Below are 20,929 nucleotides of genomic sequence, written 5' to 3'. Positions count from 1 at the left end.
GTTTACAGGCCACATCAGGCCTGCAAATCACATTATGCTTGCTTGTAAAGGGATGTGCAATTCCTTTTGGAATCAAGCCAGAGTGGGAATAACCAACATTTTACATTTTTATTCACCCACAACCTGCATTAAGAATGACTGCTTGGCTCAGCATGAGCTGATATGAGACTACATAAATAATCTAAACTGGAACAACCATTTCAGTAACGTGTGCAATAAATCCGCTTATCAGATTGAATTAGTTTAGAAACATTTATGTTATTTATATTTGAGTAGCATAATTAATCAATCAATTTACATGCAAAAACAGAGATAATGAAACAAACAATTCCAAAAAAATCTACCTGAATACAGCATGCTGGGAAATATGATATTAATGAGCGTGGTTTTGGTTTAATTAACACATGGTTATTTGCACCAACACTGGGGGTCTTTTACACTAATGAGTGTTAATTTAACAATTACAGAGTTAATTTAACACCTGAATCAACACTAGATAATGTTACACTGAAAAATCAACACTAGGTAAGATTTGCCGATTTTCTGTGCAGCAACAGTGAACGAATACATTTCCCTCTTTCTGGACAGTTGTTCTAACCTCCAGCTGTTCCCCTATATTACCACCTACAGAAGTAGACCCTGAGGCCTCTAGGCTTCTAGGCCTCACGTTCCCACGGTTACCACATGTCACATGTCTGACCTCACTGCAACAGCTGAGCCATGACACATTCCCATAGGCCCTCTCTAAAACCGACACACATCATCATGCTACGGATGCATGTTGTTATATATACCGCTAAGTCCCCTTAGAACAATGCAGCATTTGACATTGCTCAGAAGCTACATCCCCTGTTTAATTTGGGCCTAACCCTCTTCAATCTTCCAGTGGAAGACCTGCAAGTTAAACCTGCAAGGAGAGAACACATGCTACTAAATCACTAATTCACACATGGCTTTCAGTCACAGCAGCTGTGATATGATGATGTCATGGGGTGTGGCAGGGAGGTATGTATGTCTTGCTCTATGTTCAACAGGTGCTCTCTAGAATGTTCTCAGTGTGTATTGATCACAGGAAAGAATAATGATGATCAATGGCATTTGGCATCGTGGATGCATTTCTGCTCTGCTAAAGCTCTTGACCCCCCCACTGCACAGACTCAGAGCTGGTGCCAGTTGTTCTGTCTCAGTGCCTCTTGTGTGGCGTGAGTAGCATATTATATCCTGTCCCCTCACAGACGGAGGATGTGTTCTACGATCCAGATACGTGATTTAACGACGCAGCAAACGGACCACGACCGTGGCCGTACGGTGAGTCCCTAGGGATAGTGAAGTGAACCACATGCTCTGGGCGGCTGAGCGGCTCAGTGCCCGGCCAGAGTAAAGTGAGTCCTTCCTGTCTTTTAGTTTCAGTCTGAACCAGCTTTCATCTCTCTCAGGGGTCCACTAATCGGCTATTCATTAGCATGCCAATAAGACTCTCCTCCGCTACAACAACACATTGTACAGTACAGTCACACACACGCACACACACACACGCACGCACGCGCACACACACACACACACACACACCATCCATCCATGGTTATACACTGTTCTTACTCATTAGAAGGCCAGGTCGGGGCCTCCCATGTTCTATCTAGAGTCTAGACCAGAGGGTTCAGGTTTGGCCTTTCTGTAATGACTGGCTCTATTGTAACAGATACGCTTTTAGTTCCTGGCCATGGAAGGCAGGCGCCTACTCAGTCAATCTGATCTGGGGTTAAAAGAAGAGGTCAACACTCCGCGGCAAACTAATTCACTTTATGACAGTTAGGAGACCATATTGGCATGTAACCAAAGAAATAGTAACATTTGAGTGGGACTGTAACGTAGATTTAGGAGCGCCGTCATTAGAGCTGATAATGACAGAGAGAAGATGGCGAAAAGGGCCAAATGAAAGGAAGAGGGAAGGAAGGAGAGAGAAGGGAGTGAGAGAGAGAGCCAAAGAGGTTTCAGGCCAGCTTGAGTTTGACGCGTTCGTGGTTGATATAGTCATATATCAGCCCCGTCGTTAGTGCTGAGAAGGACCAAAAGAAGGAGAGAAAGAGGGAGGAAAGGAAGGAGGGAGAGAGAGAGCCGAGAGGTTGTAGCTAGCGTTGATAATGGGCTCATTAACATCACACTGTGAGGGATTTTAATCTAGTTTGCCTCTGGTTTCTCTGTGACACTGACTGAAGCAGGGCCAGGACACTGGGGCTCAGATGGATCTGTCACACGGGAGGGGGCTGTGTGTGTGTGTGTGTGTGTGTAGTGCAGCTCTTTCCTTTTCCAAGGCTGTTTCCCTCTAGAAGTTATAGCATACAGCTAGTATTGTGGCATGTGAAAGTATTCATCCCCTTGGCATTTTTCCTATTTTGTTGCCTTACAACCTGGAATTAAAATAGATTTTTTTTTTTTGGGGGTTGTATCATTTGATTTACACAACATGCCTACCACTTTGAAGATGCAACATATTTTTTTATTGAGAAACAAACTGAAAAATGAAAACTTGAGCATGCATAACTATTCACCCCACCAAAGTCAATACTTTGTAGAGCCACCTTTTGCAGCAATTACAACTGCAAGTCTCTTGGGGTATGTCTCTATAAGCTTCACACATCTAACCACTGGGATTTTTGTCCATTCTTCAAGCCAACACTGCTCCAGCTCCTGCTCCTGCTCAAGTCGTCCCAGTCTCAAATCTCTGGAAGACTGAAACAGGTTTCCCTCAAGAATTTCCCTGTATTTAGCGCCATTCATCATTCCTTCAATTCTGACCAGTTTCCCAGTCCCTGCCGATGAAAAACATCCCCACAGTATGATGCTGCAACCACCATGCTTCACTGTGGGGGTGGTGCTCTCGGGGTGATGAGAGGTGTTGGGTTTGTGCCAGACATAGCGTTTTCCTTGATGGCCAAAAAGCTCAATTTTAGTCTAATCTGACCAGAGTACCTTCTTCCATATGTTTGGGCAGTCTCCCACATGCCTTTTGGCGAACACCAAACGTGTTAGCTTATTTTTTTCTGGCCACTCTTCCATAAAGCCCAGCTCTGTGGAGTGTATGGATTAAAGTGGTCCTATGGACAGATACTCCAATCTCCACTGTGGAGTTTGCAGCTCCTTCAGGGTTATCTTTGGTCTCTTTGTTGCCTCTCTGATTAATGCCCTCATTGCCTGGTCCGTGAATTTTGGTGGCCAGCCCTCTCTTGGCAGGTTTGTTGTGGTGCCATATTCTTTCCATTTTTTAACAATGGATTTAATGATGCTTCGTGGGATGTTCAAAGTTTCAGATATTTTCTTATAACCCAACCCTGATCTGTACTTCTCCACAACTTTGTCCCTGACCTGTTTGGAGAGCTCCTTGGTCTTCATAGTGCCGATTGCGTGGTGGTGCCCCTTGCTTAGTGGTGTTGCAGACTCTGGGGCCTTTCAGAACAAAGATCATGTGACAGATCATGTGACAGATCATGTGACACTTAGAATGCACACTAGTGGACTTTATTTAACTAATTATGTCACTGCTGAAGGTAATTGGTTGCACCAGATCTTATTTAGGGGCTTCATAGCAAAGGGGGTGAATACATATGCACACACCACCTTTCCGTTTAGAATTTTTTAGAATTTTTTTAAACAAGTCATTTTTTTTCATTTCGCTTTGGACTATTTTGGACTATTTTGTGTATGTCAGTTACATGAAATCCAAATAAAAATCCATTAAAATTACAGGTTGTAAAGCAACAAAATAGGAAAAATGCCAAGCGGGGTGAATACTTTTGCAAGGCACTGTATCCTAGATCCTGTATACTATAGAATGGAGAGTATGTATTCATATCAATGACTGTTTCTTCAGTGGTGACAATGGGCATTCTCCCTTCACCCCCCCCGTCTTACCTTTTTACAGTACGGTAAAAACAATAAGATTATATGGAGCATTAGACCCACCACGTGACCACAACATAGGATAGAAACAGAGTTGGTCATCATGACCCTTAACCTCTGACTTAACATAACAACAGCACAAGTGGGTTAGTAACTAAGCGGTATCTCGGTAGATACAAGGCAATGTGAGTTAGGAGATTTTGAAGAAGTAAGCAAGCAAACGAATCCATTGATTTTCAACTGTTGGGATACTTAGTATTTTTCTCGCTACAGATTTTGGTTAATTTTTTCACATAAACCAGTAGGCATCAATAAGCCTTAACCCTTAAAACAAGTGACCAGCAGTGAACAGTAACAGCAGCCCATGCAGTCAGAAACAGCAGGTGTCCTGTAAAGTAGAGGATGCCATCTGACACTGATTCCAGCTAATACTCTGGAGCTCCTTCTCTGAGTGACACACACACACGTGCACACGCACACACACACGCAAACACACACACACACACACACACACACACACACACACACACACACACACACACACACACACACACACACACACACACAGAGACACACACATACCAGGCTGCCAGCTATCTGTTTCCTTCCCTACATGGCACAGAGAGCGCCATTATCCTCGGACATTACCAGGTCAGAAAGAGCGTGTCCACTGGGTAACTGAGCTATTTGAAATGAAGAGGTTTGAGTGGCGGTAAGACGAGGAGTTAGGAGGAAGATTGTAGCACCAGTGTAAATGTCAGCAGTAGGTAAGGTATAGTGCTCTGAAAGTGGACTTTGATACGGATCATTAGGCGTCCATCCTGTTAAGATCTGTGGGATTAAATCCACTAGTGCTTAATATCCTTCCTTCGATCTACACAGCGACACTCTGATAGTGTAAAACCACCCGAATGCCTCTCTGTGTGTGTGTGAGAGAGAGAGAGATATGGAGAGAGATAATGTAATGAGATTGAACGAGGGAGAAAGATGGAGGGGAAAGAGAAAGAGATATACAAAGAGGAGGAGGCAGAAATGCATTAGAGCAGTAGATGTGTGTATACTCTGTGCCATAGCAGACACACACACACACATAAAGGCGCACACACACACATACAGATTGAGCAGCCATTTTCTCTAGACCATTCATCTCTCTAAACACTGTTGTCTCTTTCGAGTAATTACTTTGGACCTTTTGAACTCTACTGATGTCTCATCTCCTCCACAGTGTGTGTGTGTGTGTGTGTGTGTGTGTGTGTGTGTGTGTGTGTGTGTGTGTGTGTGTGTGTGTGTGTGTGTGTGTGTGTGTGTGTGCGCGCGTGTGTGTGTGTGTGCGCAGGCGCGCGTGTGTGTGTGTGTGTGTTGTTCCCACACATCACCATATAGCCATTACCTTCTACTGTCTCTGTAGCAGATAGCTCGCTACATCACTATGTGGAATGGCGAGAACAACACAATCTCTCTGGGTGAGTCAATAAAGATGACCAGTCCTTCATCACGTTCCCGTTAGCCAAGCTGTTTACAGAGAACTCTGCTGGATGAGAGAGGGATGAACGAGGGCTGAGAGGGGCTGGAACAGGCAGCACTGTGATGTGCATAGAAAGTGGGTGGAAAGTGACGCCAGCCAAAGGCTTGTGAACAGAGAAAGAGGGAGAAGGAGAGAGAGAAGTCCCCTCTATCTTGTGGCTCACCACTTTTATCGCCTTCCTCGCCCCTCTCTCCTGTGTCTCACCCCCTCTGTCTCCTGTGTCTCACCCCCTCTGTCTCCTGTGTCTCACCCCCTCTGTCTCCTGTGTCTCACCCCCCCTCTCTCCTGTGTCTCACCCCCTCTGTCTCCTGTGTCTCACCCCCTCTGTCTCCTGTGTCTCACCCCCTCTGTCTCCTGTGTTTCACCCCCTCTGTCTCCTGTGTCTCACCCCTCTCCATAGTACCCTTCTCTCTCCTGCCCTTGAGAAGAGAAGCAGCATTGAGAGCAACTCAACAAATGGCAGCTCAGTCATATCCCTATAGATGAACTAAGTGGCCGTGATGTGGCATCTGACATGAGAGAAATAGTATGTCATCATATGCAAGGTCATGCAGCAGGTGCTGGGGTCTCACATGACAGAGTGAGGCGTATCCTAACTCTCTATTTTTCCCTGTCCTCTCTCTCTATCTTCCTTTCTCTCTCTCTCTCTCTCTCTCTCTCTCTCTCTCTCTCTCTCGCTCTCTCTCTCTCTCTCTCTCTCTCAATTCAATTCAAGGGCTTTACTGGCATGGGAAACATGTGTTAACATTGCCAAAGCAAGTGAGGTAGATAATATATAAAGTGAATATATAAAGTGAAATAAACAATAAAAATTAACAGTAAACATTACACATACAGAAGTCTCAAAACAATAAAGGCATTACAAATGTCATATTATATATATACAGTGTTTTAACAATGTACAAATGGTAAAGGACACAAGATAAAATAAATAAGCATAAATATGGGTTGTATTTACAATGGTGTGTGTTCTTCACTGGTTGCCCTTTTCTCGTGGCAACAGGTCACAAATCTTGCTGCTGTGATGGCACACTGTGGAATTACACCCAGTAGATATGGGAGTTTTTCAAAATTGGATTTGTTTTCGAATTCTTTGTGGATCTGTGTAATCTCTCTCTCTCTCTCTGTCTCTCTGTCTCTCTCCCCCTCTTTCTTATAGTGGCCTTGACAGAGGCGTACTTCAAGGCCCAGAGGAAATTCACAGACGACATCGACTGGTCCTACACAGGTTGGTAAAGTTACATTAACCGTATGCATGCCATGGGGTATTCAGGTTTGGAATTACAGGAGGGACTAAGGGGCTGAAATACCATTGTGAGCGTCGGTCACCCCCAAGAGACTTCGGGCACCCCCAAGAGACTTCGGGCACCCCCAAGAGTCAATGTATAATTCAAACCCTGCAGATATTTAGCTCTACTCTGCCTCTCAGTGACAGATCACAACATATGGTTGCAATAGTACCATACGCTACCTCAGCCCTGACTGGTGCACTAATGTTAAGCCTGCTCAACACAACCAGCACTGAGGGTCTTTTCTCCACATCCTGACAGACATAGGGGATTAAGCTCAGTTATCCGAAGCCCTTACATGGAGTAATTGCTCCGTTAGTGAGATAGACCTGACTTGACTGGTCTCGCTTGGTCAAATCTAACTGTTCTGGTTTTAGGGAAATTGAGCGAGGGCGTTTAAATTGAGTTAAGGGCCAGTCACACTAAAATATATATATATATATATGATTTCCATCCTTCGTCCCAAATTGCTTGACTTAATTTCATTACACTCTCTCTGTCAATTTGCGTTTGAATAAGAAACATTTCTGCTTGTTTGGTAATAAGCATTATACTTTGTATTTTCCACTCTGCTGCTCTGAAAGTTCAGGGCACCGTCACAACAAGCTGAGTCCCAGAGAGATGAGAGAGAGACTGCAGGGCTCAAGTGTGTGTTGTGTGTTGTGTGTGTGTGTGCATGTGTGTGTGCGTGTGCGTGTGTGCGTGTGTGTGTACGTGCGTGTGTGTGTGTGTGTGTGTGTGTGTGTGTGTGTGTGTGTGTGTGTGTGTGTGTGTGTGTGTGCGTGTGTGCGTGCGTGCGTGCGTGTGTGCGTGCGTGCGTGCGTTGTGGAGCAGACTTGTTTACCAGCCCGTGTTATAATAGTAGTGAGTGTGCTGTAAGTATGGGTTACTGAGCCGTGAGGAAGAGAATTAACATGTGAAAGCGCACACCTCATTGTGAGGCACAGCGCGACGTATGGAGAAAGAGAAACGGGGAAAGACAGCAGAGAGAGAAAAGAGAGAGAAAGAGGGAGAGAAAGAATAGAGAAAAAAAGACCTGTGGAGAGAGAGAAACACGGAGTACGTGAAGAGGAAGTGAGCGAGGAAAAAGGGAGATGAACCTTCTCTGACGTTAACATATGGTAGCTAGCTTTGAAGCTTTAATGCTGGTAGCCTTTACGGAAATTGCAATCCTATTGGAACGTGCAGCAGCATTTGCTCAGAATGTTTTGGCTCAAGGTTACCTTTGAGATCCATTTGTATGATTTACACTCTACTGAACGTGAATTAGATTGTCAGGTTGGAGCACGAAATCTTCCCCTGAGTTGGAGCGCGAAATGTCATTTCTCTGTAAATATTTTACCGTCAAACACACAGTGAGAGATAAAGGATTTATCTTATCCTCTGTCTGTCTGTCTGTCGTCGTGCAGGCAGACTATCCCAATCACATAGGTGATAACCTGATATTCTGTGCATACAGTTTATGTGTTCATATTTGAGCATATGGCCTAGGACACAGATTTCGCAATCTTTTTTCAGACTTTGTATCCTTGCGTGCCCTGCTACTGTTTGTGTTTCCAAAGTTGATACAGTAAAAATCCACCGTACCCACCCCCGTTAACCCCTCTCCCCAGGGGGTCCCTGTGATCCTCATGTCGCCCCCCCTCCATCCCCCGTCTCCATCTGCCAGTGTGTGTGTGTGTAGTCTCTATCCTCTGATAACCCCAGGCCCCAGTGTAGGCCACGCGAGACAGTGTCCCCAGCCACCACACCAGCCCATTTCCTGCATGTGTAAACCCTCTGATCTCCTTCTCATGGCTACAGGGCCTGTGTGTCCCTACACTACCCTCGCTCTCTGTCTGCCTCTTTCTCCTTCTGCTGGGTTCTAACACAAAACGGACAGAATAAATGATCCAGCTCTCTTCCCCATCAACATGTAACGGAGGTGGCTTTGCGCGATGACTAACCTCGCCTGAGACCTGGAGACTTGTGTTAGCTCCCCCAAGCGAATGCTCAGCGGGCTAACACAGGAGGGATCCAGTCTTACACTAACACACTGGCCCGGCATAATGCACATTCAGTACAGACTGCAGCCTCTGCAGCAGCTTCTAACAGCTCTAATGGGCTGTTAACCACCACCTCATTGACTTACTCCAGCTCTGCTTACTTAGTCATACGGGCAGTCGTTAGTTAGTGTTGTTTCTGCTCTAGTTGTCTCCAGCCGCCTTCTCCACCCTCCTCTCCTAGAGCTGCTGAGGTTGGGGATGAGGTAAGGGTTGAGTTCCCCACCCGCTCCCCTCTCCTTCTCTGGAGCTTGGGTTCGGGTTAGGCCCTGGGGTAATAGTGTAGTAGCTGGGGCTTAGGTACTAATGCAGCAGGACTCAGAGAGTACAGTACCCCCTCCCCTCACACACAGAAACACACACTCACTCACTCACACACCCACACACAAACACACACACACATACACAAAGGTATGGTGTGTTTGGTTAGCCAAATCCCAAATCCCAACATACATAATACATTCATTCACTTTCTTGAATCCACTCTCCTTGCTGCCCATGTCTTCTCACATTAAAGGGCAACAGCTAGAGTGAAGAATGTTCATGCTGTATTCTACAGAATACGAGACAGGAAAGTGGGCGTGATCCATCAGACAACCAATAACAGATGTTGTTTGTGGGATGTTGGAGGATGAACAACATGTACTTTTATCCTTATTATATGTCTTTCATCCTACAAAGCTCTTTGCAAAACAGAAAACAGAGAGAGTTGCCTGATATGTTAAGTTATGATCTGTTATTCAAGTTGCATGTGTCTATAAAATGTCAGTGCTGCTCCACTGAGCCCGATTATAAGGGGATTATCCTTTTTGTGTGTGTGTGTGTGTGTGTGTGTGTGTGTGTGTGTGTGTGTGTGTGTGTGTGTGTGTGTGTGTGTGTGTGTGTGTGTGCGCGAGAGTCAGGAGTTAGCAGTCTTAGTCCCCAGGGACATTCAACCTTTTCAGAGAGACAGAACGCCACGTTTCTCCTCCTCTTCTATAAAGACTGACTCGCTAAAAGATCAGTCACTACATGTGTGTCAGACCTATGTCAGACAGACCATTAAACCATACTGTATGTGTGGCCAAGTCCCAAATGACACCCCACTCCACCATATAGTCCACTACTTTTGACCCGAGCCACATAGTGTACTGGGATGTCAATCGTCTCTCATTTGAGGCTCGGTTTAAAAGTAGTGCAACGTAATGGGGAATTAGGGACATTTGAGGCAGATCCTTTGTGTGTGTTCCTGGAAAGACTGTCGGAAGCATGTTGCTCCTGGCACTTAATTCTCTTCCAAACCTCTGCAGCTACTTGTTGCCATGGTAGCATCTTGTGAGCGTGGCAGTGTTGTGTCATGGCATTTATGCCAGATGAGGCCCTCAGAACCACCTGACAGCCCCCTGTCACTTTCCTGCCAACATAGGAGAAGCACACACACACACACACACACACACACACACACACACACACACACACACAAACACACACACACACACATGTTCAGGCACACAAGTCACACATGCAGGCATGCACAAACACACACACCAAATAAAGAGTCAAACTCTTTACCAACCTACACACACACACACTCACACGCGCACGCACACTTGCACACCAAATTGACAGGCACACTCCTCGCTGTCACACAGACCATTGAAGTGGCACAGCCAGAAGCTACTCTCGTCTGTCACCAACGCAGTAAACTGTCGTTCAACTCACGATAGCAATACGGCTGAATTCAGAGTGGAAATGATTTGACCCCATAAATGGCTGTGAATGTCGGTCATGTAAACTCTTATCTTTAGCACCTGACCTCCTCCTTTGATGACTCTGTATTCATTCTACAGGGTTATTAGCCAGTAGAGTTATTATGAGGGAGGGAGGGAGGGAGGGAGGGAGGAAGGGAGGGAGGGAGGAGGGAGGGAGAGAGAGAAGGCTGCTGGGAAGACACTATCTCTCTCTCTCTCTCTCTCTCTCTCTCTCTCTCTCTCTCTCTCTCTCTCACACACACTCGTTCACACACACACACAGCGAGATATTTATTACGAGGGGGGGATACAGTAGTTATTATGACACTGGGGAGAGGAAGAGGTGATAATCAAGTCTTTCCTCCTCTCCTCCCAGTGTGCAGCCTCAGCCTGGCCGTTCTCATGCTAATGTCTCTGAGCTCAGACAACAATAACCGACTCATTACTCTTTTCCAGCAACATGCTCCCCCCACTCTGCTCAGGGTCAACAGGCATCTCAAAGACTCAGCAGGGAATGTCATAATACTCACAGTACAGTATATTGTGGATGTATGCTAGCATACCCTACATATGGGCCATGTAGTTTTCTGTTTGGATGTACCTACTGTAAGCGCTGTAATGTAATGTATATGATGTACTGTATGTACAGTTGCAGGATCTTAATTTGAGACAGTTTGCCACAGCAGGAAACGGTATGGTTTTGTACACCAGCTTCAAACCGCAGAAAGGACAATATATTTGGTTGTGGAAAATATATTTCTCTGCGTTTTAGATGGCACAATGATTCTCTACACTATGCTAGCTTATTTTGTCACATAAACTATTTTGAGTTTTAGCAACCAGGAAAACGGCAGAGCGACTTCTGCATAGTGCAACTTTAAACCTCAAATACACAACAAGTTTAAAAGTTCTCCCGCAACACGGTGATCAAATGAAGATACTAAATCTGTATGCCACCTGCCCAGTCATTTGTGACCAACTGTCAGACCATCTGCTCTGTTAACTCCTCATCGGCTGGACTAGAGGGGGATGCAGGAGAGCTGATTCTGTGTGTAAACGCAGCTGGGGTTAAAGTTCACTTGAGAATTATGACGATTGGTCATTGCAGGACTTGTCGTCACAATGGATATTGAGGGATTATTTAAATGGCACATTTGATTGTTTTGCAGAAGGAAACAAATACTAAACGTGTTTTATACTCAACTGTAACTGACCTCTATGAAGTGTTTCCTTTCAAGCCGTTCTCCCTGCAGGGCTGTGTGGGAGTTGTTCAGCTACAAATACCTGTCTGCCATCTCATTCCCATCTTCGGTATTTCTGATGCATTGTAAAGATTCTTCCTCTCTCTATGTTTGTCCTTCTCAGGCCAGTTGAACCAGAAGATCTGGGGTAAGAGGTATCCGGCGTGCAACAATGCCCGTCAGTCACCCGTCGACATCGACGAGACGTTCACCCAGGTCCGGGTGGAGTACCAGGGCCTGCAGCTGGAGGGCTGGGAGAAGAACACCCCAGAGACCACCACCATCAACAACGACGGCAACACAGGTGCTGTACGACATGAGCCGTTAAATATCCAACCCATGGTAGTAGAGTTCGGGTTGGCATTGTAGTGTGAGAAGGTAAATATTCATGGGTCGTGTTCAGTAGGCACGAAACGCCACATGGTTATTAAGTAGTGGTAGTACGAACAGATTGTTTCCAGTGTCATATTAATCTTCATATACAGAGATAGTTATGGAAATATAACTCAATGTGAGCGATGGGTTTAGTGAGAGACAGAGACAGATAGATGGAGAGAGCAAGAGACAGAGAGAGGTGAGAATAATTGGTCTGTCTTCCAGAGGAAATGAAATGACTCTTGGATATCATCTCTCCAGTGTGTCTCCCTGTGGCTGTGTTATGACAATGCTGCCTGTTGGGTAGTATTAATCTCTCTGTTCCAATACGCTGACAGAAAAGCAATTCACCAATAAAACCATCTCGTTGAAGCATCCATTATGAGTCCATTGTGTGAGGATAGGGATCAGGTCAGGGAGACGGAGGAGGGATGTTTTGTGTTGATGTGTAGATGTGTTTCATATAGAAAAGGGTATTGTGGCTTCAGAAGACATTATGGTTTTGTTTTAATTGTAACATTTAACTGTGCTGAACACGTTCTGTATTTGTCATTTGAAATTAGACTGTGGCATGTACAAACGCTAAGGACCATTGTGTATGCTGCCATAGACCCGGTAATTAAAAGTATGTGTTTTACAAGCTCATCGCTGGTGGGTGGGAAGCCTCGGAAGCCCAGGCTTCTCACGTAGCCGAGTGAACTAGACCCACCCACGAGTCTTTGCCCACGCAAAGACTAGTGGGTGGGTAATGTGGTTGTGTGTGTGTGTGTGTGTGTGTGTTCCAGTGGTGCTAGGCCTGGACGGGGAGTACTATGTGAGTGGCGGTGGTCTGAGCACCAGGTTCAGGTTGGGGAGGATGACGTTCCATTGGGGCCGCTGCAACGCCTCCTCAGACGGATCAGAGCACAGCCTCAACGGACTCAAGTTCCCCCTGGAGGTGGCACATCGTCCAATCAATGAGTCAATCGGAGCAAATGACACGCCACATCGTGCCACACCACACCCCTGACTACGGGCCACATTACGCCGACATTACAAAGCCCCACAATGAATAACGATCTCTACTCCCCCTCTCTCTGTCTCTCTTTGTCTTTCTTTCTCTCTCTCTCTCTCTCTCTCTCTCTCTCTCTCTCTCTCTCTCTCTCTCTCTCTCTCTCTCTCTCTCTTTCTCTGATCCAGATGCAGATCTTGTGTTATGAGTCAGGCCTGTACCAGTCTATAGACGATGCGGTGAGGGATGGAGGGAGGATCGCAGCGCTGGCTGTCCTGTTTGAGGTGGAGCTCTGAACCAATGTCCACACTGCATGCCACTTAGCGTGAATCAATGCATCCTAGATCGTACGCGAGCATGTTAGTATGTCAACTCACTGTGATTTCTGCTCCACAGACCAGCCTAGATAACAATGACAACTACAACACCATCTTAGAAGGGGTCAACAGCGTCAACAGGTTCGGTATGCAGCTGCTCATTGTTCTACTCTATTTATTTGACTCTAATTTTGCGTTCTATTATTTCTATTTCTATATTCGGCGGGTTCAGGAGTCCCAGTGACCTACTGAAAAGCAGGTGTGTCGATCACTCTCACCTATCACTCTCTGCCGTTCAGGTAAGACTGGGAATGTTGAGCCCTTCTCTCTGCTGGCCCTGCTCCCTAACTCCACTGATAAATACTACACGTACAACGGTTCCCTCACCTCCCCGCCCTGCTCTGAGACGGTGGAGTGGATCGTCTTCAAACACACCGTGCCCATCTCTGAGACACAGGTGAAACACACATAAACGTGGGGTACACACACACACACACACACACACACACACACGTGATGATGTTATACGGAAAGGCAGTGTCATGATGAGGTCATACAGTGAGACAGCTTCCCAAGTGTGAGGAACAGAGAAGAGCAGGAGAACAGGAGTGTGCGTGTGGCCGGCAAAGCGAGGTGTGACGTGGGCATATATGTACTCAGTGGGCACAGAGACACTCAAAGACACCACGAAAATAGAGCAGCACTCTCCCTGATTTCTGCCATGACAATTCTTTAAACACTCCATCATAAGACCTTACACTCTCACACACACACACACACAATATCAATATTTCACTACAGCAGCAGCAGTAGCAGTAGGAGCAGGAAGACACTGCAGAGACAACAACTCTCCCTCCACAGGGGAGGACCTTCCCATTTCCCCTCCACTTCCTGCTCTTTAAATCTCAGTTTGAACCGACCTGGAGCAGCATTGCTCTAGTTAACTCACACAGGGTCTCTGCCTGCCTCATCAATTCTCCATCATCCACTTTAGAGCAGAAAGTGTTTTTTCAACATTTAGGAAGTGAGAAGTAGGGTAGTGGCCGAAACAAGCCGATGACCCTTAACCATTAAAGGTTAAAGGGCTACTTTGGTGAAGCACACAAGACATAAATGAATGCACATCTCTCACATCTCTCTCTCTCTCAATTTCCCTCTGTCTCTCCCGCTCTCTCTCCCTCTCAGTTGGAGGTGTTCTGTGAGGTGATGACCATGCAGCAGGCAGGCTATGTGATGCTGATGGACTACCTGCAGAACAACTTCAGGGAGCAGCAGCAGCAGTTCTTGGGCCAGGTCTTCTCCTCCTACACTGGAACAGAGGAGGTCCTCACTCCCAGTATGTGTCCGTAACTCTTCAACCTGAACCCTGACCTCTGACCCCTGACCCTCACACTCTTTCTACACAGGCACAGTTGAGGTCCTCACCCCCAGTTTGTACCTGTAGGCTATACCCTGAACCCTAACCTCTAACCCTAGACCCCTAATCCTTACCTTCACCTTACAATGGCAAAGATGATCCTCACTCCTAGTACCTACCCTTAACTTATAACCCCTGACCTCTAAACCCGTACTATTAGCCCCTAACTCTAACTCTGGCCTTCACCTTTGTCATTTATGTTGTCATTTATAGTATGTACCTGTTCTACTTTAATGCCTGACCCCTGACCCTTATCTACCCGCTGACCCCAACACCTGACCCCTAGCCTTCCGCACCCACCCTACCTACCACATGCTGACCTTGCCCCTGGCTTCTCTCTTCTCCCATACTTGACCTCTGTAAAACCATAGCATGATTCACACTCACACTGAGCTGTACTGTAACACTAACAGGCCATACTGTGAAGTAGGAACTAGCGTCAAAAGCCCCCGATCTTGTAACCAGCCACATGGGGAAGATCTCAAATGCAGACTCCTCGCGTCCTCTTTCCTCTCTACTCGTCTCCTTCTCAAAACCGATTGGATGAGAAAGCTAGAGGTCCCGCCCCTCGGACCTTCTCCTCCAATGGATTTTGAGGAGGCCAGGACGCGAGGAGTATGCAATTGAGATTCCCCTATATTTTCAGCATTGATGTTTTAGAGCCTACTCCCAAGGTCTTACGAGTGCAGCTCATCAAAAGAACTCCTCTCTCTCTCTCTCTCTCTGCCTTTTAAAAATACCCCAAATAAGCTCTCTGGGTTGCTAGGAAACCTGACTTTGTAATTCCCCCTCTTTCAGTGTAGCAATTTATTTGACATTTTCTCTTTTTTGAAATTGAAATATGTCTGTTCAGAAATGCAAAAAGCATAGATATCTATTCCTTTTATATATCTATACCCAAAATGTCTCCCTTTACCTCTTCCTTTCCCTCTTCCAGTGTTGCTCTAAGGGAGACATTGTTGTCTACCAACATGTTTTCCTTAGGAAAACTCAATCACAATTTCTCATTGTCTCCCCAGTGTTAAAAATGGACATATTCCCTATCTGACCATGTTGATAACCAGACACAAACACATGTTATCATCAGAGATTATATTTGAATCTAACGTAATCTAACCTCATTTTTCTGTGTTCTCCAGTGTGCAGCTCGGAGCCTCAGAACATGCAGGCGGATGCCCAGAACGAAACTACCATCATGGTGATGTGGGAGCGCCCCCGTGTGGTGTATGACACCACCATCGACTGGTACTCTGTCACCTACCAGCGGCTGCAGGACCAGAACCAGCCCAAACACGAGTACCGCACCGACGGAGACCAGGACGTGGTAATACACCTGTCTACTTATCCATCTACTGTGGCATACCAGTCAGTGCTGGAAGTGACTACTTGCCTGTGGATCGTCTCTCTCTCCCTCACTCTCTCTTTCTCTCTCTCTCTCGCTCCCTCTCTCTCTCTCTCTCTCTCCCTCACGCTCTCTTTCTCTCTATCTCTCTCTCTCTCTCTCTCTCGCTCTCTCCCTTTCTCCCTTTCTCGCTCTCCCACTTTCTCTCCATCTCTCGTACGTTCTCTCTCTCTCGTGGTTGTTTTGTGTTGTTCCTGGAGGCTGTTGCCATAGTGATAACCAAAAGATACCTGTAAACCATCTGGCCAGAGGTTTACAATATACAATATAAATACGGCTGTGATTGTTTTTGTTGTGTGTGTGTGTGTGTGATGGTTTGTGTTCATCAGACCTTATGTGCCTTCTCACACAAATCGATAGCAATTGCATGTAAGTCAGAAATCAACCTCATATGTTAAATAGGGTGAAAATAGCTGAGACAAGCAACTGACCGTCACTACTGTAATTGGCTGAGTGTGATTGGCTGATGTATTGATGAGTTGACCGACATATTATTTGATCAATCACCCTCTCTCAGGGGGCCATCATCCCCGGCCTCCTGTCCAACAGCAGCTATGTGGTCCAGGTGGTAGCTGTCTGCACCAATGGCCTGACGGGACGCTGGAGTGACCAGATTATAGTGGACATGCCCCAGGAGGACCCGGGTGAGACCAGCTATAGTCTCGGGCACCCACAAGCAAACATTTGAATGTTAAGGCTGTCACGAGAGACCAGGTTCTAAAAGGGATTTTTAGTCCAGGAAAAGGTTGACTCTGTGTCCAGCGTGAGCCACTCAGATTCATAAGAGAGAATAAAGAACTTAGGTTAAACGGACTTTAAAGTTGAAAGTAAGTATGAAAGTTATCAAAATAGTTGTACTCATCGTGACAGTCTAATATATATATATATACCCACCCATTCTCTTTTCTCCAGAAATTGAGTCTGATCCAGACAACACAGAACCTGAGGATATATTGGAACCTGAGGATATATTGGAACCAGTAGACCAGGTCCCAGTAGACCAGAACCCAGTAGAAGAGAGCAGCACCAGAGAGGGTCGCCAGCAGATTTTCCCTGACCAGCCCTCCACCACTGTTGCCTCCCAGGTGAGCTCTGTGCCGGTACCACCAGGCACCAGAGATGACCAGAACCGGATCGACCAGGACCCTGTGAACCAGTCCAGAGTGGACAAACCCAAGAAGGACCAGACCAGGAAGGACAAGAAGAAGCAGCGTATCCCTCCCCACCGCCCCTTCACCAGCGCTGCCTCCAACGGTAAGAGCGCCATGTGGGTCACCATGGTGACCGACCAGCCGGGGTTCCTGATTCCCATCTCCCGGACGAACAGCCCGCCGCCTGTCCGCCGGCCAATCACAGAGGAGGCCTCATTGTCGCGGTCTCCTCAGCAGAACCGGAACCAAAACCGTGGTTCCGCTGCCCAGAAACCTGACGTTTCCGGTATCGGCCTGATACCCCCAGAGGGCGATATGTACACCCCTCCGGCGGGGGGCATGGTGGTCACTGATGTTTACTACGAGGACGTTGTCAACACCACTGCCTTAGAATCCGCAACTACGCCATCTAAAACAACACTGAAAAAACCCCTGGATGATAGAGTTCTCAGTCCTGTTACTGCCAGACCTAAAGTCACAATGAAAGGACATGACAGGGGCTTGGTTTTGACGTCCAGGCTCTCTGATAACAGAGTTAGCACAGTGACAAGGGCCACCCCTATTCAACAGACCCCGGTTTCTGTAACCTCAACCCCCTCTGTGCCCTGGATCAGATCCAGGACTTCAAGTCCCAGCAACTCCCTCTCCACGGCCTACGGCTCCTCCACTACCTCAGGCCTCGTCAAGGTCTTACAGCACACCACCCAGCCCATATTCACCGGTAAGAAACACCTGTGTGCCCTGCAGCCCTGCATGTGTGCTGTAAATGTCTGTGTGTGTACATATACAATATATTACACATGACCTTTATGCCTTTGCCTCTCCTCCTGTTGCCAAAACTTGGTACTGTATAGTGCACTCTTACATTGTTTGGTTGTGTGGTGGTTGTTTGAGGGTAGAATGATGTTTGTGTGATGGTTGTTTGAGGGCTGTTTGATGGTTGTATGATGGCTTTATGGTGCCCATATGATGGTTGTATGATGGTTGTATGAAGGTTGTGTTTTGGTTGTGTGGCGTTTGTATGATGGTTGTGTGATGGTTGTTTGATGGTTGTGTGTACCTCTCTCCTTGGTCCATCTGCCTCTCTCCGCCTGCTGCACTGTCGATAAGGGTGATATTGCCGCTTAGACCTGTGATGGTGATAATGATGGTGGTGAAGGGACTGGCGCTCTACTGGCTGGTGGTGGTTACGCTGGTGATGTGCTGCAACAGTCCAGCTCTTTGTGTCTGTCGACAGCGATCTACCCTTTTCAACTTTTCTCTCATCCTTTGGCTGCCCAGCGGTTCATACTGGGACACACTGGTACTTCAGAGATCCATGTCTCCTACCGGTACCCAGCGGTGGTGGGTATTCCTCTGCCAGTCTATCTTCTTTCCCTTGAATCATAAAGATTGACATCTTATGTCTCCTTCTGGGACTCTTTACCTGCCTTGCTGTGTGTGAGCTGGCTGCTCCTCCCTGACTCCAGTCTGCCCTCTGGTGGCTGCTTTGTATAACCACTCAGACTCTGTGGTTGTTATGCTACTCTCTGGTCGTCTGATGTAGTGTTGTTAAGTATTCAGTTTAGTGCTTATTTTTCACACCCAGTCTGACCAGACAGGCCTCTCTGTTCCAGTCAATACCAGCTTTCAGAGGGGGACTTGGGTTCAGCAGCGCACAGAACCTTTCAACTTTCCAGACCTATACCCCTCTGTCACCCACTCTGAGGAGGATTCTCTCACACCCTCCCAAGGGGGCTACACCCCCTTGCACCGTTCTCTCAGCCATTCAGAAGAGACAGCAGCCCTCAGCCCGTCTGTCACCCCCTCTGAAAAAGACACCATCCTCTCCCCCTCTGTCTACCCCTCTGAAGAGGAGCCCAGGTCGGACAGACAGACGGTAACCTCTCCGGTTGGACAGACAGACATCAGTGGCTCAGGCTCTGGCCTCTATGGGGAAGGGGTCAACCTAGGTCAGGACTGGCTGAGAGGGGCGACACTTTCCCCTGGGACAGACCTACGTTCACTCACACCGGCCTCAGCCATGGACCCAACAGAGGGAGAGACACAGGGAGAGAGCAGCGGTGACTTAGGGGGTCTTTCCTCCAGCTTCTACTTTGAGAGGGAGACTGGTAGTGGTGTGTCCGAGGTGGACAGAGCAGGGGCCAATCCCCAGGGGTCTGTGGTGCTGGGGGAGGCTAGTGGGTCTGGAGATGGAGAGGTCCAAGTGGAGCCTGGTAACTCTGGTATAGAGCTGCATATCCCTTGTATAGATCTACGTGTCCCTATTCTCCCTGACAGCAGGGCTGTGGAGGAGCTGAGGAAAGGTAACGTACGCTCAGGAATCTCCAATCATGGTGGCGGGTTAGGTGATGTTATTCAGAGAGGGACATGAGATTTTCTTGTGTAGCAGAGGAAATATGATTATTGCATTTGTACTCAATGAGGTGGTAACAGATTTCCTACTGATTTAAATGAATAAAGGATGTTTGCGTGTGCATACGGGTCTGTAAATAATAACCGGTTCTCCCCCCCCCCCAGAGATCAATAACAGCAGCCATGAATCAAGGGTAGAAATGGTGGGAAGTGTTGCTGAAAGGGAGAGGAGGACAGTGGTCCCTCTGGCTGTGGTATCCACCCTCACCATTATCTGTCTACTGGTCCTGGTGGGCATCCTCATCTACTGGAGGTAGGATTAGCACACTGCACTGTTAGCCGTTTTGTAATTTTATCAGTAACTTACTGTATAAACTGAATACAGTGGATCACCATACATTCCACAATAAAATTGTTTTTCCAGCACACTGTAAGACCTTTCTATCATTTCAAGGGCACAGTATTTTACGGTATTAATTGTGGTGCATTGTGGTGAAATATTGTGTGAGCAGAAGAAATCTCTGGCTCATAGAGTTGATCAGGCTGTTGATTGTGGCCTGTGGAATGTTGTCCGACTCCTTCTCCATTGGCTGTGCGTAGTTACTGGATATTGGCGGAAACTGGAACACGCTGTTGTACATGTCGATCCGGAGCATCCCAAACATGCTCAATGGGGTGACATATTGTCCCCAGCACAAGATGCACCTGTGTAATGATCATGCTGTTTAATCAGCTTATTGATATGACACACCTGTCAGGTGGATGGATTATCTTGGCAAAGGAGAAATGCAAACTAACAAATTTGTGGACAACATTTGAGAGAAATACGTTTTTTGTGCATACGAAAAATGTCTGGGATCGTTTATTTCAGCTCATGAAACATGGGACCAACACTTTGCATGTTGCGTTTATGTTTTTGTTCAGTGTATATATAGGGAACAGATCAGAGTAGAAGTGGGTCTTTTAACGGTTGAATATTTAACCATGTCCGTTTGATTTGTTTTGCCCTGTAATCACGGACCGTTTGGAAGCCTTTGATTAGGCCTCTAGAAGTGCAAGTGATATGAAACACCTAGTTTTCATTAATATGCAAATGCCTACAGCCAACCTGCTCGCTCTAATCCCTTGTAATTACAGTAAAATACTGTATTTTTTAATAGTTTAATAGTCCGTTTTACTGTATTGTACTGTGTTTCA

At 46.7% G+C, this 20,929-nt stretch overlaps 1 protein-coding gene across 7 annotated transcripts in view; it reads left to right on the top strand.

The window, feature by feature from the left end:
- Positions 1–20,929, top strand: part of LOC115133162 (receptor-type tyrosine-protein phosphatase zeta-like) — a 45,136-nt gene that overhangs the window by 12,786 nt on the left and 11,421 nt on the right. For 5 of the 7 annotated variants that reach the window (XM_029666106.2, XM_029666107.2, XM_029666105.2 and 2 more), the window contains exons 2-13: positions 6,582–6,650; positions 11,849–12,028; positions 12,885–13,036; positions 13,279–13,374; positions 13,487–13,553; positions 13,707–13,864; positions 14,593–14,743; positions 15,964–16,148; positions 16,744–16,870; positions 17,139–18,098; positions 18,994–19,683; positions 19,898–20,045. In XM_029666106.2, the coding sequence (XP_029521966.2) occupies positions 6,582–6,650; positions 11,849–12,028; positions 12,885–13,036; positions 13,279–13,374; positions 13,487–13,553; positions 13,707–13,864; positions 14,593–14,743; positions 15,964–16,148; positions 16,744–16,870; positions 17,139–18,098; positions 18,994–19,683; positions 19,898–20,045 (2,983 nt within the window). The remainder of the gene's footprint in view (positions 1–6,581; positions 6,651–11,848; positions 12,029–12,884; positions 13,037–13,278; positions 13,375–13,486; positions 13,554–13,706; positions 13,865–14,592; positions 14,744–15,963; positions 16,149–16,743; positions 16,871–17,138; positions 18,099–18,993; positions 19,684–19,897; positions 20,046–20,929) is intronic. The other 2 variants (XM_029666109.2, XM_029666108.2) reach the window with 1 other exon arrangement.

This window comes from Oncorhynchus nerka, linkage group LG8 (genome assembly GCF_034236695.1).
Source record: "Oncorhynchus nerka isolate Pitt River linkage group LG8, Oner_Uvic_2.0, whole genome shotgun sequence".
In the NCBI taxonomy this organism is placed as follows: domain Eukaryota; kingdom Metazoa; phylum Chordata; class Actinopteri; order Salmoniformes; family Salmonidae; genus Oncorhynchus; species Oncorhynchus nerka.
Note: the sequence above shows the minus strand (reverse complement) of the source record. Positions and strands in the feature narration are given on the sequence as shown.